An 18,289-nucleotide genomic window follows, 5' to 3' on the forward strand; every position below is an offset into this window, starting at 1 on the left:
ATTTTTCAGGATTATTTCCCACATTTGAAGGACTGATGAAATGAATGTTTATTTTCTCTTCCATCAATCCTACTGCTCCAAAGTAGCATCAGCAAAATCACATAGATGTTTGTTTATAAGGTGTACCTTATGGGCAGTAGTAGCAACCTGCCTATTTATTGTGTCTGAAAAAGAAAATCCTTTGGACTAATGACGTTGAACTTATGGGGTTTTGAGTCAACTTCCTCCATAAAACCGTGTCACAGTTTAATTTCATACCCACTGTGAGATCTCAAACAAATGGAAATAATGTCTTGTATCCATGGTAACAAATGAGATACACTTTACCTGATTTTGAGATGGAAATTGAATTAACTTGTCACTGCCGCATAGGTGGTATTGCCTTCAATTTATTTCTATATGAGAACACACATACCAAGCAGATCACTTTTCAAATGGCTCCGTTTTTCAGCAGTGTTTGGTATTCTGTAATAAAGTCTGTGATCATAAGGAGGGATGTTTTAGTTATAACTATTTTTACAATACTTCACAACACAGCTGTAAGATTTTTTTTTAAAATCTTTTCTCTTTTTCTGAAATGTTTTACCAGATACATGACTATAGGTAATGCAAAAAATAGCAGCTAGTAGTGTTGCTTAATGCTTGCCATTATGAAGACTCAGATTTCAGTGGGTAAATAACTTGTCCAAATTTTAACCATTTGGGTTTACGTGTTCCTTGTGAATTAGCAAGTAGAGTCTTTTGAAAAATTCTCATCAAAATCTGTCAGCCCTTCTAAGAACAAAGTGAAAAGAAAAAAAAATATTTTCTTTTGTTTGTTGTCCGCCAAATACAATTCTTGAGGAAATGCACTTGTCACCTTCATGCTTTGAAAAACTGATTCGGAATTTGACAGTGAGTCACTATGGATTCAGTGATATGGTTTCCACATCCTTTATAAAATCTGCCTGAAACTGATAACATTGCAAGCCTTTGAAAAATCTCAGTGTGCCACATAGGCAATGTCAGTCATTAGCACATATCCAAACCAATTTCACATCTTTCCTGGGCAGCCAGGGTTGTTTATGAACCATCTCCAGAGCACAGCCACCAATGCAAAGTTTTAAGCCTCAAGTTAGTCCTAAATATGCAAAGTATGGTTCAGTTCCTGGAAATAGTCTAGCTCTCTACTGGGTCTCTACTTGAACTAGTTAGTTCCACCATTCTGTCAGGCTTAATTGGCCAGCGTGTGTTACCACACTTGCATGGCAGTACTAAACTGGCTGATTTTCCAATAGGCTGGTAATTCAGTGGGGTTCTTCGCTGCATCATGTAAATATGCCTTGCTGATGTTCTCTCCTCTCACAACTCCCTAAGCATGATCCAATATAGGCTGAATGTAAGCTTCTGCAAGCAATGGCATGATCCAGAAACCCCCATTTAAACCGTGCTTCCACTTATTTTTTCTCCAGGAATGCACCCAAGTGCCTACAGTCCTTCTGTTGCACATGCTGGGTTTATCTGGGACATTTAAGAGGCACCTCATTGCCCAGGTCCCCCAAGGGGCCTGATTCATTATCTGGGCTTAGATCCATATTCCTAACATACCATGACAGCATACGCTCCTCTTCGTTGGTGGTGAAGCATTAAAGCCTAGCCACGGGGTTATTGCATGAGCAGGGGATATGCGGAGGTGCCTCACTTAAAATCAGTGCTTGGAGTGAAAAGCAAAAACAATAAGAAAAGTCGTGGGTGGTAGGCATAGGGCTGACATACAGGCTGATATGCTGGTGCCATTGTCATTGATTCTGGTAGCTCTGGGTGTCTCCACAGGAATCTGAACACATTTTGACCCTGTTAATGATCCATGTGGGTGTCACTCTGATGCAGCACAATGAAAGCACTCTTTTGTCTCTTTTTTTTTTTTTTTTTTTTTTTTTTTCCCAAAACAGTATCAGTTTTCCTCCAATAGCAATGCAGATTGCAAACCTGAGTGCTCAGAAGGCAGGAACTGCCAGAACTACTGACTGCGTATTTTGCTCTGTATACCTCAGGGACCCTTCCCTGTTCAGTGCTGCAGACAGGGAGTGCACAGTTAATCATCACCTATTCAATACATCCCTGGTCTTGTTGTTCAATATTCAACACGAGGTCTTTCTGCGAAGGCCACATTACTCATGACATTTCCCATTGAGAACTAGCTTTTGCAGTTTACTAATCAGTTAGCATGTAAAATAAATAGTACATGCATCTGAAAATTACATGTCTGATCTCAAAGGGCTCTGACAAATGCTAGATGACTAGAAGTCATTTCAGGCTTTCTGTGTTCATCCAGAGGAAAAGAGTTTGCTCTGTAATATGCCTCATGGTTGTGGTCAGGAGGAGAGCTGCTGAAGCACATTGCAACTCCTTCCTTTTATTCACTGCTTGCTCATCCTGGAGTATGGCCAGAGTATACCTTCAGTGACAAGGACTGTGGGGTACACACAGCTTCCACTGTATGGACAGTCACTGTGAACTGGATTGGGTCCCTTTTATCTAAGTGAGTTGGCATAAGGGTCATGTCTCTGTCAGCTTTTTAAGCAAGACAATATATCAAACATATAGTAACAATTTCAAGTAGTAACAATTTCAAGTAAAAAGGCCCAAATTAGCTATTGTTCTACTGTTGGCTTCACTGTGCTGCTATGAAATTAATTAGATTTCTACCATTACCAGCCACTTTCAGATCTCCTCACTGACCTAGCAGCAGACTAGTTTTTTGTTTTTTTTTTTTTTTTCTTTTTTCCCTACAAAAGGTGACGTTACTTAGGACCTTCCTAGCCTATACTATATCATAAGAAGATTCTTCTCATCCAAGTAATGGAAGAATTTATTCTTCCCATGGTCCACTCTCATTCACTAGGAGTAGAAAAGCACGTTTCTGTCCAAGAAAGTTCAATAGTAAGTAGGATGGGGCATCATGAGACCTTCTTTCCACATCACTTTTCCACCGTCTTTCCATCACTTATCCTCCTTCAGTATGCCTCAGGTGACATTTAGGTCCTCATCTCTCAGGTTCTTCACAGGTGTTTGGTTAACTGTCACTGTCATTCCTTTCTCTCACCTGGAAACTTCGTGAAATGTCAGAAGTCACAGAGATATTTTTTGTTGGCTGAAAATTGCTGAATACAGTGCCTTGTGAGTGCTGTGATCATTGTAACAACCATTTACCCTTAAATATAGGTCGGTTCTATATTAGTTTAGAGCTGAAAATAGCATCATTGTTGAATAGATGGAGCATGTTATGGCTATATTTATTAATATACCCTAAATGCAAAGGAGCTTTGCAGTCTTTTTTATCTAACTACCTCTTGCACACCAAACATCTATTCAGCACACAACCCAGACAATGTACTTATGCACAACTATAAACTGATTCTTCTGCAAATGCAGTATTAAAGAGAAGAGTAAATAATAGAGATAAAAACATTACCCCTTGTATTTGCTTTTTACCTGCTGAATAAATAGACCAGAATAATTAAGTTGGAAATGTTTTTATTACTCTTCCAGTATGAATTCTAATTAGATCTTTCTGTTTTCCTAGAAAAGCAGCACTGGGGTAATAATGACAATACTGTTCATTAGATCATTACTAATAATTTAATGTGATACAAGATAAAAGCAAGAAACTGGACCCAATGTCCAGATGTTTGCTTCCAGGTCCAACTCTTCTTCTTTTACCCTATGGTTGATATTTAGAAGCCGGTAAGAAATATGTCTGCTTCCAGGACAGAGACAAACGTTCCCATAAGTATTCTTTTTGTTCTCTTCTGCTTTTCAAGGCTCTGTACAGTACTGTGCACATCCCAACTTCCAGGAAATACTTACTCTTTCTGATTATACTTAAAAAAAAAAAAAAAAAGCACCACTTCAACACTGCTAGGGGAAGTGGGGAAGTGTAAATAAGGGCCTATAGATACTTTAAACATCATACATGTATTCTTGATAGATCTCGTAGTGGTGAAATGGTGGAAGGTAGCATCTTTTTGCTTGCTACCATGGTAAAACTAAAGTGAGATTGACAGGAAGAATAAACACTTCAGAGAGAAATAATCTGGTGCATACATTCAATTTAAAATATGAAATAAATCAACTAGTATCTTCATTAGCACACTAGCATAGTCTAGTGAAAAACAAGTCATGTCAGTTGTACCATCGGTCCTCTTTAATATCTTCATCGATGATCTGGACGAGGGCATTGAGTGCACCCTCAGTAAGTTTGCAGATGACACCAAGCTAGGTGCGTGTGTCGATCTGCTTGAGGGTAGGAAAGCTCTGCAGGAGGATCTGGATAGGCTGGACCAATGGGCTGAGGTCAACTTCATGAAGTTTAACAAGGCCAAGTGCCGGGTCCTGCACCTGAGGCACAATAACCCCACGCAGAGCTACAGGCTGGGAGAGGAGTGGTTGGAAAGCTGCCTGGCAGAGAAGGACCTGGGAGTGATGGTGGATAGTCGGCTGAATATGAGCCAGCAGTGTGCTCAGGTGGCCAAGAAGGCCAACAGCATCCTGGCTTGTATAAGAAACAGTGTGACCAGCAGGGCTAGGGAGGTGATCGTCCCCCTGTACTCAGCTCTGGTGAGGCCACACCTCGAGTACTGTGTTCAGTTTTGGGCCCCTCGCTACAAGAAGGACATCGAGGTGCTTGAGCGGGTCCAGAGAAGGGCAACAAAGCTGGTGAGGGGCCTGGAGAACAAGTCCTACGAGGAGCGGCTGAGGGAGCTGGGCTTGTTCAGCCTGGAGAAGAGGAGGCTCAGGGGCGACCTTATCGCTCTCTACAGGTACCTCAGGGGAGGCTGTAGCGAGGTGGGGGTTGCTCTATTCTCCCACGTGCCTGGTGACAGGACAAGGGGGAATGGGCTTAAGTTGTGCCAGGGGAGTTTTAGGTTGGATCTTAGGAAGAACTACTTTACCGAAAGGGTTGTTAGACACTGGAACAGGCTGCCCAGGGAAGTGGTGGAGTCACCATCACTGGAAATCTTTAAAAGACGTTTAGATGTAGAGCTTAGGGATATGGTTTAGTAGGGACTGTTAGTGTTAGGACTAGTTAGTGTTAGTGTTGGACTCGATGATCTTGAGATCCCTTCCAAACTAGAAATTCTGTGATTCTGTGTGATTCTGTGATCTAGCAATCTTACGTGAATTCTTTAAAATATTCTAAATATTAAATACTAGTATTGGCTTGCTGATTACATAGGTTCCAAAAGCATTTGATGCTTTCATTACAAGGAGCCCTGCTTCCTCAGCAAGAAACTAAGTTTCAATGGGAATAACAGAAGGTAAATTGACTCATGTAAATTGTTCTCCTAGTTAAATGTGTCAGGTCTTTTTATTCTCCTTTAAAGTGAAGAAAATATTTATTCTTGAATAGGAAAAATCAAAATTAAAAATAATACTAATAATAATTTGATTTGCTAAGAAAGAGCGTGCTGTAACATGTTTGTTTGCAGTCCCATGAAAGGATAGCTGTGGTCATAAAGTTCAAGTGCTGTTGTCTGGTGAGGAGGTACCTGCAATGGACGGGTACAGGTACAGGCTGGAGAAGAGGAGGTTGCTAAGAATGAATGACCATGTCTTCTCTTGACTGTCCATCATGCCAGGTGCCAGGTGGTTGCCTTGTAGGTTATGAGAGCAGAGGGAATCTGACACTCATCTGGGATCAGCCCTCTTCATTTGATCTGAATCAGAGCAAACTGTAAGCCCATCTGCTCACTCACCCATTGCCAGTAAAAGGCAAGGGCTATATAACATGCCAGTGACCTCATTTAGCAAAGGTAGGAGGGAGCTTTCCTGATGAGGTGTAATTGCTTTGTCCAAACTTCTCCCCTCTGTAAGACTCCATCAAAATCAAAGCCCTTCAGTAATCTGCTGTGAAAATCAGATCCCAGAGAGAATCCCTTCCACTAGCAGTAAAAATCTATTTGTAAATTGTGAGGATTTCAGTTCTAGGAGGAGGGGCTGATCCTGTAAGGACCCTAATGACTTCAGCCTTTTCTTCTTTTAGTGTAACAATATATATTGTTACATTAGACTAAGACTGTTTTTCTTTCTTTATTAGAGTAAGAGTAATGCTTAAAAATTACTTGACAAAGAAAACTGCAGACTTCAGATATTCATTGCACCATCCAAGTTCTCCTTTCATCTGCTCTCCAATCCCAAATGCTGCCTCTTGTGTGTCTGAATTACTATGCCTTATGGAAACAAAAGAAACTGAGACCTATTTATCTTATATCTATTAGGTATTCTTTAGCATCATAGAATTATGTAAGTCAAAAAGGACCTCTGGAGATCATGTACAGCATTCCCCAGCTTAAAGCAGGGTCAGCTCTGGAGCTGTCTTTCTTAGGGCCCCATCCAGCTGCATTTGCAATTCCTCCGAGGATGGAGAGTCCACAGCTTCTTTGAGCTGTTGCTCCCATGGCTGGCCATACTAACCATGTAATGTTTTCTTTATATGTAATCGAGATGTTCCTTCTTGTGTCTATTAGCCCTCAACCCTTACCTGAGAAAAGCATGACCACATCTTCTCTGTATCATCCCTTTAAGTAGTTTCTGTGTGTTCATCCATCTGTTTTTTATTTTTCTTATTTCTGTGGGTCACTCCTGCCCACTCCTGTTTTGAGTGCTGCAGAGCTGTTGGACCTCTGTAGTCAAACTCATAGCAGGGGGAAGGGAGCATGACAAACATCTTTCTAAGGAGGTGGCAGGACAATGTTGTACAGTATTGCCTCGATACACACTCACACAACAAGTGCATGTCCAGCTCCCCAGCCCCTTTGGAGGTGGCTAACCTGTGGAGCTAACATGTTCACCATGTTCTTTTTCTCTGCTCAGAACCAGAGTAGCTTATTTTACAGGTAGCTTCCCAAAGCAATCAGGAGCTGGGCTGTTGATCAACATGCAGCTTTTCACCAGCTCTGGCCCGTGGCACAGGGGGTCAGGGTTGGGACTCCTTTATCATTGCAAACCCCATGAGCAATCCAAACAATGTCATCCCTATAATTTCTATAACACAAGTGGTCCCTGAGAGATGGAAGGGGGGAGAAGTGCTGATCTATTACAGTGCACTTCCGTTTACTCCCTTAAAAAATCCACAATCATGCTCTTTATTTTAATAATGCCTTGTCATACATTAGGATGGCACATATGTTGCCCTTACTGCTGCAAGATGGCTAACTTCCTCGAGGGCTTATTTCTAAAGCTTCTTTGACTTGTCTTTCACATTCTTCTGTTTCCTTGGTGATTTGTCTGGCCTCATCAGCGTCTTGTTACTAATGCATATTTGCGCAGCTGGGAAGTCACTTTCTCATTATTCAAGCCTGCCATGTGCTGGCCATTTGTGATATGAAATCTTGTCTGTCTTAGAAATAGACACAAACACCCTTCCAGCCTGTCCACAGAAGTACTGAGAGAACAATCTGTGTTTTTGTTTTGCAATTGATTGTGTGCCTGAGATTTCATTTTGATTTATTATTTCTTTTCCTTCTACTTAAGGAGGACTCTACCAAGAAATACTTACCATTATTTCCCTCGTTATTTGTGATCAGCCTTTAAGACTTTTGAAACACTTTTTTTCCATGCTGATTTTTATCCTTTTTCCATCTAGTCAACTCTTTTTATATATATATATATTTTATGAGATAAAATTCAAACTGACACCACAAAACTTGCTTTAGGAAGAAAAAGGAGAAAGAATAAAACTTCAGAAATGGTCAGTGTAAATTGGTGCTTTAATTTTAGATGATCTCTGCAGTCCTTCCAATGTCTATGATTGCAAAAATTTTAGATCTCGAGTTCTAGTGTACTTTTAGGGGAAATTGTTGCCCTTTTGCACAAGTGAGAACTGCTTCCCCAGGTTTCTTTATATTGTGAAGCCTTAGTTTATTCAGAATTGAAGAAAGTAAAGCATGAGGGGGAATCAGCCTACCTATTTGAGGCGCGTGGGCTTTGCCTTCATTTTAGACACCTAGTGAACTAGATCTTCCCATTTTTCCTGTATAAGGGAGTAAATATACTCCCCATAAATGGTATGTGAAAAATAATATGCTACTCCCTAATATCATATAGGTAGGAGAATTCAGTTTACCTAAGTTCACTGGTTGTCTAAGATGTCTATTAAAACAAGTTGGCTCGGTTAGGCTGTGTAACACCATCCCACTTTGACTGATATTCTCATTTCAAAACAGTTTGCCACAAATATTTTCCAGACACTCTGCAGCTACTCCAGAAGCTGGAGAGAGTCCACCTGTGGCCAAATTGACTTGGTTTGCTGAAACTGCCTGTTATCTGTGATCAAAGTCAGTGCTCCTACCTCAGACACATCCTTTTTTCTTATCTTCTTCACTTCCATTTCTTCCTTCTCCTATTTCTTTTCAAGCAGCTGCAGAAAATAAAAATAATAATAATAACAACAACAAAAAGCAGGAATGGGACCATTCAGCAATGTAACTGTTAAACTTGTGGCAAATGTTGGTTTTCTTTTTTCATTGTTCTGTCAGTCTTATATTATCCTAAGTACTGCCTCAGGTCTTTTGGACTCTTCTGAGCTGCCTCCCTTTTCTTAGTGTACTAAGTTGATGGTTTCACGCTGGCAACCATGCTTTCCTTTTGAGATCCTTCTCTGTTTTGCTAGGCTGTGCGTGTGCCTTCCCTTCTGGATATGTCCATAATTTATATTTAAATGTACAGATGTAACACTGCCTTTTGGGGACAAAAGAAGAAATGTGGGCAGGGAGGTGAAGAGGAAAGAGAAGGAATGTTTCATGATACACAACAACCAGCTATTACTTTCCCTTTAGGACTTCTCATATATTTCAAGGCACTGTTTGTTGTTCAGTCGTTAGCATTCTTGGCCACGCTGGCACCGCATTGTACACAGTCTGAGTAATTCATCTGGCTTCAATAATGCCATCTATATTTAATGTTTCAGAAGCTGTGAGGATTGGTTTAAGATAGTAATTTTCTGTCTGCACTTTCAAGATCTATGCAACATGGGCGGCACTGAACTGTTGCTGACAGAGATTCAGCATTGGAAGTTGGAATGTGTGGAAAAAAATAAATAAAATAAAACACACACATGTCCCTCCATATAAAGAAATTAGCTACCCACTTATGAATGGGGAGGAATTTTGTCCTCATGAATGAAGCAAGCCTAACACTGGAGAGGGATCTTTTCCGTTTATAAACAGAGCAGCTCCAGAACTGCCAATGGAAACAGGAAAGCTGTCTTGCATGGTCTTGCGTAAAATGCATTTCTTGGCATCTGGAGAGACAACTAGTAAGTTAATTCTTTTTGCTTTCTTGTCTCCTCTCTGGAAATGCCAATGAAGGGATATTAGTGATGTTTACCCATCTGATGTTGACCTAGTCCAGGGCTTCATCTCTTGTGGACAACCCAGCAGCCATAGTGGCAAATACCTTTGTTTGCATGGACACCAGCTGAATTTCCAGAGCAGTGCTGATGGAACGCTGGGCTGTGCATGTGCCTCTCTCCAGGAACCTCAGAGTTCCAGACTCTTTCAATTTAACAGTCAGTCCTGGAAATTTTTTCCTGCTGATTTCAGAAGCAGACTTCTTCCCTTCTCCTTACCTTTACCTTCTTACTACAGCATGATGTTGGACATTCCCCAACCTTCCTCAAAGATCTTCTCCTTGCATCAACACTCACTAAATCAAGCTTTCTCTGTGTCAGGTTGGGTGTGGGTTGTGTACTCTTGCCTTTGGTAGCTTGTCCCTTGCCTTTTGCAGAAGGCTGCAGCCAGCCTCTCCCCTCCCCAGTAACAGCAGAGGGCATTCACTAGAGGAAGGATAATATATCTCTCCACCATGAGATGCTTTTCTACCTCCTAACACAATGATTTTGGCTCAGGAAAGAGATCCTTGCACAAGTGGCAGGGGACACCCAGACACCCGAAGAGTTGTATGTTGAGAAGTGTTGCTTTAGAAGAGAATAAACAAATGAACCAGGAATTTCCTGGCTATATAGCCAACAAGTCACTCCTTTGCCTGATAAAAATGGGGACTTATTGACTGAATGCCATGGCTGTGCCACAAAACTAGGGGCATCAGGGCTTAAAGGAAATGGCCAGAGAGGTGAGACAAGACTGGAGGAAGGGACATTTTGATAGCTGTGCTGGCAGAATCTCTGAGACAAACCAGCAGGACACAACAGGTGGGAAGCGGGGTAGCAAATGTTGTGTGGGTGGGTGGGCACAGAGGGGGGAAGCTCTGGCAGAAAAGCTCGATGAGATGGTGAAGTAGGTGGAACAGGATCAGACAGCACAACGAGTAAAACCAAGGAGAACAATTTTTTATTTTAATTGATTGTAGTATGCACTTGCATGCAATCTGAAGGGCAGAAGAAATATCTATAGGATCAATTTTTAATAAGCACATTTATGTGAGAAACAAAATAATTCTGAATAATTAAATACCATCATCTTGGCATCATTCATTAGAATCATTATGGAGTGGCTGTCTGTTTATAAGTAGGCATGACAGCAGTTACTGTTATGAAACTTGCCTCATTCCTGCCAGTGTAAAATCTTTCCATTTGCTTCTAATTTTGCCAAACATCACGTGTTTATGCCGAAATTTTTCAAGCTGATTGTCTGTCTCAGTCTGATACTTTTTTCAGTCAAAGCTATTTTGTCATTTCCCAAATTAAGACTAGAAGGAAAAAATATGTTGTTTGGCAGGTATAAGTCCTTGTTACTAGTTCTTGTTGATGGCATCAACCACACAGGAAAAAGAAAGCTCTGAACCTGACCCATGCAAAATGAGCGGATTCTGCAGCTTTTAGAGGTAAACGTCAGGGAGAGAAAAAGAAGGTTAAAGCCCCAGGGAATGACTGCAAATTTTAAACAATTCTGGCATCTCTGGGGGCTGGATGGGAAGGTCCCAGTTCTGTGAATGAAAAACCTTATGTGTGACTGGGAATGCGGTACACTAGTTACAGATGCTCTGTTTTCCATCCCCGTGAAAATGGGGCCCATTGGCTGTCTTGAAAATATGAGCCTAGGGACAAACAGAGAGCCTGCAGTAGTTTACAGTTTAACTATTAAGACTCCCAGAAAGTTTTATCTCATGTCAAATGCTTTGCAGATCATGTTGCAACCAGTATGAGCTGCAAATCCATGCAAACTGAGAAAATTGGATGTTTTCCTGGGATTCTTGTTCCTGGCTGGTCTGGAGCCAAATACAATGATGCAGAACAGGGAGCATCTCTGCTTGTGCTCTCACATTGCATCTGCCACGCCACTTCCTCCCATGCTCAGCCAGCTCTGAAAAAATTGCCTCGAACACAAAACCTAAAGTCAAGATCAAAGGAAGAGGGATATAATTAGACTAAAACACAGCAGGAGATATAAGTGGGAGATATGAAGATAAAGGTGTAGTGGTTTGTGAGCTGGTCCATGGTGTGTAAGACTTGAATATGGAAGAACCATGAGGGGTTAGGATGAGGAAGGTGATTTTAATTCTTCTGGTGAAAGTATAACAAGTTCAACCTCTAAGTGAAAGGGCTTTCCAGTGGCAGAGATTAACTTAAGACTCACCAGGAGTCTTCTAAATAGGAATTTCCATTGTTCAGATGGATGAGCTCCAGGGTTTCTCCCAGAATCTGGAGTAAAATCTCTGAAACAGGATGAAGGTTTGGTCTGGAAGGTAGTGATGTTCTCCTTGGACTTAAATGTCTACCCACTTCCTTCAGGGGCTGTGGAGAAGACAGGATATCTTGTGTAGTTTTCTCTGGACTCCACAGTACTTGTAGCACTGCACTGACAATGATGGCAATAAAACCTCATAATTCAGGATTTCAGCTTGTTGCCTAGAGAGGCAAATAAGTTCCCTTCCCCAGTACATTATTGGCTAAATGCATTCCTGGCTTTATGTGAGGATCATTTAATTCATTTTGGATCCTCACTTTGAATTGTCAGAAACTGGTTGAGACATAACTACTCAGAGAAGACATTGAGGTGGAGAGCAAAGACCCCTTTTTCTTAAAAAGCCCTTGCCCTGTCCAGGTGTGTAAGGTCAAGCAGGTTGCAGTTGTGAAGGAGAGGAATTTCACTAGCCCCATTCAGGTGACACATCTCCTTGCCAAAAATCTGGTGTCTCTGCTAGGGATCCTTGAAAGAGCTTCTGGTATCCTTCTTGTGTCTTGTATGATTTGTTTCCCTCCTGGGGATTTGAGTCCCTTCTTTCTAAAGTACAGGCATCAGCTAAAACTATCCTGAGTGAAGATTAATGGTCTGTTATAAACATGAGGTTACATGAGGTGACTAAATTGTCCCTTTGTGGTTAGAAGGTTATGAAATGTCTGGAAATCTGTAACTGTGCTAAGGAGCTGCATGGGTAACAGTGTGTGACACATGACAGTACACATAAATTCATTTTATCTTCTGAGAATGTAGAGAGTGATACCCAACAGGCAAAATGAAGACAAGTCTGAGGTGACAATCCGGTCCCCATCAGGAATTGCCAGAAGTAGAGATTTCCATGCAGAAGTTGGTGGGGCCTCACTGGAACAGAACTTGCTATTCATGTAAAATCATGAGATTTGAAATGCTTTTGTGCTGTGGTAGAGTGGATGCACATACCTGAAGGCCCTCAGTGTCTTGTAGGCCCTCAGGGAGCAGTCCAAGTGGCAAGATTCATCAAAGAGCACACCTAGCTGAATAGCAGAGTGCAAGAGGGTGCAAGATATAATCATACATATGCCCACATGGATTTTTACATCCGTGGCAGACAGAATTCATCAAACTGGTGTTCACTTACATGAGAAGTGCACTGCCAATAACTCTGTCAGGCCCCAAAATATCAAGTGTTTCATAGGAGCTCTGAAAACAATACTGGCACTGAGTCCCTTCGTGCCTGGGACTTCCAGTGTTGTGGAACAAGGCCAGGGGCTATTTCTACTTTTGTTGTGTCCAACTAATCAAGACAGTGAACACCTACAACATCGGTTTGAGTCAGAGTTATCAGTCCTAAGCACAAGCACAAACTAAGTCTTAGATGCTTAGACACATAGTTAGATCAGTAATCCAAGTTATTAAAGCACTTGCTTGCTCAAGTAGTCCTTGGAAAGGAGTGTATGCAGAGCAATAAGTTGTGCAAGAAAAACGGAGCTTCCTTTCTTGATCACCAAGGGAAAGCACTGTAAACTCCTTCTTAATCTCTTAGTTGTCCTCTCGTGCTCTTCAACAATGTATATTACACATAAAAATAAAAATATATCATTATTACAGATTAATTAAATCTATTGACCTGCTCTTAACAGTTACAATAAATCTATGTGGAACCTGAAGCTAGCCAAGACCAGGGGATGTGGGCTTTTCAAGATGTTCCTGCATCCCAGAATTGTCTTCATAAAAAATGGTTTTGGACATAGTTTTTTTTGTTTTGACAGTTCAGATCAGCCATCTTCCTGGCTGATATATTGATTGTAGGGCATCAATCTTCCTGGTCTAATAAAATATCACAGCATGGTTGAAAATAAATAAATAAATAAATAAAAGCTTTGTCTTCTTGGCAACTCAATGTGAAAGCTCTCCAGAATATTGCTTTGCATAGAATGAAAATGGCTTTGGGCCAATGACTAATTGTATTAAAAGGCTGTGCTTTTAAATTATTTATGTACCATAGTGTTTACCCTAGTATTATTGAAACCACCGCATACACTTCTACAAATAAGATTTTGGTTCAGATGAATGCTACAGTCCCTCCGTGGGTGATATACTGTACCAGGAGTTTCTACTTTAATGTAACAAATAGCTTAACACACATTAACAGATGCATTACTCGTGGAGCACTGCTGCAGAAGGAGATGCAGATGAAAATAATTTACCTCTGGTCCATTTAGACACAGCAGATTATGCAACAATAATAAATGTAGGAGCAGGCTGCAAAGCATTGTTTGAAACAAAGATTTATCAAACTGAGGGTTTAAAACCGATTTTGATCCAGACGGTGCTAACCAGAACCCTCTTTTGTTTGTACAGCAATTGCTGAGCATACAGGAAGAATTAAATAACAAAAAATCTGAGCTGGAGCAAGCCAAGGAAGAACAAACACATACACAAGCAATGCTTAAAGTCCTTCAGGAACAGGTGAGTGCTTCTCATGGGAGAAAAGTGCTGTCTTAGGCATGCTAAGGGGATGGAGGACACATGGCTTTGCCTACAAAATGCATAGGATTCTGACCACTGACTGTGTTGTGAGCAAGACATAACATTATATAGTCTATGTGTCTGCTCTGATTAGCATTTGTGCATGCAGCTGGGGCTAACAGTTTAAGAAAACAGTGAAAGTGGACCCTTATTTTACACTATCCAGTAGTGAATTTCACATCTTGAGTAACATTTCCACTTATGTTATTCACATAGATACCAGGGAAATGTGTTGTCACTCTGAATAATTAAAAAATAATAAAAAAAAAATGGGGGGAAGTTAAATATGCCTGAAAAGCAAACATATTGGAAGCAACAACAACAAATACACTTTCTTTTAAGACTAGTATTGAAGAAAAAGAGCTTGCCATCTCCTGTGTAATATGTGAAGATATGAGTATACAAAAAAGCTTATCATGATGGCATTAAAAGTAGTAGTTCACCAATGCACTTATTTAAGCAGTGAAAAGCAAACAACTGTAAATCTGACTCTTTAATGTTAGCCTTTGATACTCAGGCGTTCTGTGACACTGAGAAGTGTATTTGATAGTACTGTTTTATAAGCAAGGTAAGATGGATAGTTAGCAGAAAAAGAAAATCTGGAGCTAGATCTGTAAATCTGGAAATGAAGCAGTACACACTGTGTGCAAGCACTGTGTGCGCAAATACATGCGTTGTGTATAAGCCACATGGCTTGGACACACTGAAATCTCAAATCCCCACCTGTGCTGCATAGGCACAGTCTCTGTTGTGAGACGTATTTTTTGTCCTTTATATATAAACTTTGAGATAAAATATTTAGCAAGTTGTTTAGTATCTGTAGATTAAAGACTGCAGGTTCTGAACTGCTTTGATGGCAGAGATTCAAAATGATGATAGTTCTTATGTTCAAGAGTTTTCAGCATGTATGTCTGAATATGTCTGCAAACAGATTTAAACATTTAATATGCGCAATGGGAAAAGTAAATGCTATATGTTCTTAGCATTTATGGCTACAAAGAAAACCTTCTAAATGAGAACTGATGCAGGACTGCATTACACAAAAATACCGTAAGAAAGAGTGGATTAGGTAACAGCATATTTATAAAGACAGAAACTACTAGATCTCTTGAGTTAACTGCATCTCATTTACATTTTCACATGGCATTCAAAGTATATCATCATAGAATAGTCAAAAAAAAAAAAAAAAAAGAAATTGCATGGTGTTATTTTATATCGTGGTAGCAATTAAATTCTGCAAAAACATATAGGAATATCTTATGATATGAGGCCTCAATAGAGACCACAGGGGTGACTTCCGAATCTCTGCAGACTCCTACTAATTGCAAATCAAATGTGCACTCATGCTAGGCAGACAGACGAAACAGTAGCTGGAAGAAGGGCACAATGGATCTGCATTTGTCTTGAGCATTAACTGAAACATGCCTAGAGCTAAGGCTCTAAGTGGCCAGAATTCCTAAAGAGAGCTACACAACCAGTGTGCTTCTCCAATAACCCTGAACCATTTCCAAAATATTCCAGAATAGCAAAACCCCTAGCAGTAATGACCCCCAACTTGCCAAGGCTCACAGCTTTCCTTTACAAGCACCACAGCTCATCTGTGTGTTTTTCCAACCATGGATATTGAAAATCATATGGGAGAGTCAAGTAAATATGAACATTTCTTTAAAAAATAAACAGTGCTGGGCTCCCATCTTTATTGCATTTTTTTTTTTTTTTTTTTTTTTTTTGGTGATACTTTTGCTAAAATCTGCCTATTCATCCTGTATATCCTGCTGGGAGAGATGCTGTTTGCTTGTTTACAACATTACACAATGGTAGCAAAAAGGCTTCTGGACCATATCTGGTCCACAGCCACCAGCTCCAGTTGTCAGAGGACTTTGAGCCCACTGGTTTATACCTGACCTGCCCCACCACGTCATGAGATGTATGAGAGCCTTCCAGCTCCTTACCTCTTCTCCCTTCCTTTCAGGTAGTCCCTTGGTTGTTACTGGCACTAGTTCAGTGTTTAGCCTCAGTATGCTCCCTGCTGGTAACATCAGTCTCACCACCAACCTGCAACAGAGCCTGCCTTGGGGGTAAGGCGAGGCCTGTTTTTCCAATATTGTATGTTTTTCCAAGGTTTCTATTCCAACGTTTCATGATTTATGATGTGAGAGAAGAGTATAAAGTCTATTTGAATTAAAACAAACAAACAATATTGGAAAAAAGGGACTTCACCCCTTTAGCCTGTGGGAATCCAGCAGCATATTTTCTACCCACAAGTTTTCTCCCATTATCTCCACTGGTTCACCTCCACCTCCTGCTGCAGTGGTTCTAGTGTACATGTGGATGCTAGCAGCTTCTTGCCTGAGCTCTGACATCTTCTTCAGGGCACTGCAGGACATAAAAGAAAGAAAAAGGCTCAAGCATCCTGCCTGCACTAGTTGGATTAACACTGTGCTTCTGGATTAAGACAAGTGCAGCAGTACTGGGGAGCTGATGGTGCGAATCAGTGGTGGGGTGAAAGCCTGGCAGACCAATGCAGGCTGGAGGCTGAGCCCATTCTCCCTTCAAACATACAAGAGGTGGATGGGAGAGCTGCATGTCACCAGCAAAAGGCACGCGGAGCATTGCCCAAGAAGCCAGCAGCCACCAAAGGGTGATGGCACATGATGCACCTGAAAAAGGAAAGGAGAAAGGTAAGTAACGAACAGCACTCCCAGAGTGCTCAGGACATGGACGTAGCACTCAGAACAGTTTTATATACCTGAGCACACTCCTAACTTCATATTCAGATGAGTAATTCAGCTGAACTCAACGGGACAGCCCACATGAGGTGAATATTTAAAATGAAAAATTGGCAGAATCAGGAAACAGCTCACAGCGCAATGCAGAAATACCTAACTTTTCTTGGCTGGAAGTAGCCTTCTTGTCTCGTTCTTACCAGCATCCTCACAGCAAGATGTTTTCACAGGATGGTTGTATTTCAGTGGAAGGAAAACACGCAGCATTCATTGGAAATGCATCACACTGCTTTTAGTATGAGTTGCAGGCTTTTCAAGGGCATCGAAAGATGAGTGTCAGTGAAGTGACAGGACACCTGATGAGTTTGCAGTCCCCAGCTCTTCTTTGTACTGCTTTATCAGGGATTGTTGCCCTCTTCCCTCTTTCAGGACCTCTTTAGTGGTTCACACAGGCCTGCATCATGAGGTATAGAGAGATCATGGCCCACTTACCTTAATTGTCAGATTGGCAACTGTGAGAAGCCAAGAACTGATTCACAGGCAGTTTAGCTGTTGCTGCTGCTCAGCAAAAAGATGATAGAGGTAATCTGACCAGTCATCCAACAGTGGTAGTCAGACAAGGCTTCTGTGCCAGACATCCAATCAAAACACAATAACATCCATATTCACCTGGATTTTAGGACTGTTGTCATTCAGTGTCACAGTTGTATCATCAGTTGTTAAACAGACCCCGGCTTCTTTGGCAAAAACAGATAGAGACCAAGGAATATAGAGGAAAGTTCTGTTGATTGTTTCCCATCTCCACCCTCCCCAAATATTAACTTTGAATTAAGTTAGAATAAACACATAACTTTTCAGAAATGTACATAAAGATTAAATGCTTTTGAGTGCTTCCGCTAAATGTACAAACCTCCATGGTTTGCAGGCTCCAGAGAGCTGTGGTGTGTCCTCCTTTCCTTGTTTGTTCAATCATAGGATGAAAAACAGCATATTTCACTGTGGCTCAAGACATGAGCTAGGGCACTCCTTAAATCTCTCTGGAAAGACTTTTAGAATCCCCTGTGTAATCCTGGATTTCCCCAAAAAAACTAAATCAGGAGGAAAAAATATTTTGTTTTAGATCATATATTTGAAATTGGCAGCATCTCATCAGTCCTTCCTGCCAGTGGTTAAGTAAAAGAGCTGTTCTTCTCTTCACCTCCTTTTCCATCATACCCAAGAGCCATGTCAGTTATTTAGATGGTTCCTCAGGAAGGAAACACACAGTAGCACTTTGGTGTTTTAGAAAGCTCAAAATATATCATTCAAAAGTAATCATTAGCAAAACACTGTTTAGCTAGTGGCAACTTGCAAATATTGTAAAGTTTACATTAA

The 18,289-nt window shown here is 40.9% G+C and overlaps 1 protein-coding gene across 1 annotated transcript in view; it reads left to right on the forward strand.

Moving 5' to 3' along the window:
* ENOX1 (ecto-NOX disulfide-thiol exchanger 1) overlaps positions 1-18,289 on the forward strand; it is a gene marked incomplete at its 3' end in the record, with an annotated part of 139,107 nt that overhangs the window by 99,823 nt on the left and 20,995 nt on the right. The window contains exon 9 of the mRNA XM_084281244.1: positions 14,022-14,129. Coding sequence (XP_084137370.1) covers positions 14,022-14,129 — 108 coding nt within the window. The remainder of the gene's footprint in view (positions 1-14,021; positions 14,130-18,289) is intronic.

This window comes from Netta rufina, assembly GCF_964035555.1.
Source record: "Netta rufina genome assembly, chromosome: 1".
Classification (NCBI taxonomy): domain Eukaryota; kingdom Metazoa; phylum Chordata; class Aves; order Anseriformes; family Anatidae; genus Netta; species Netta rufina.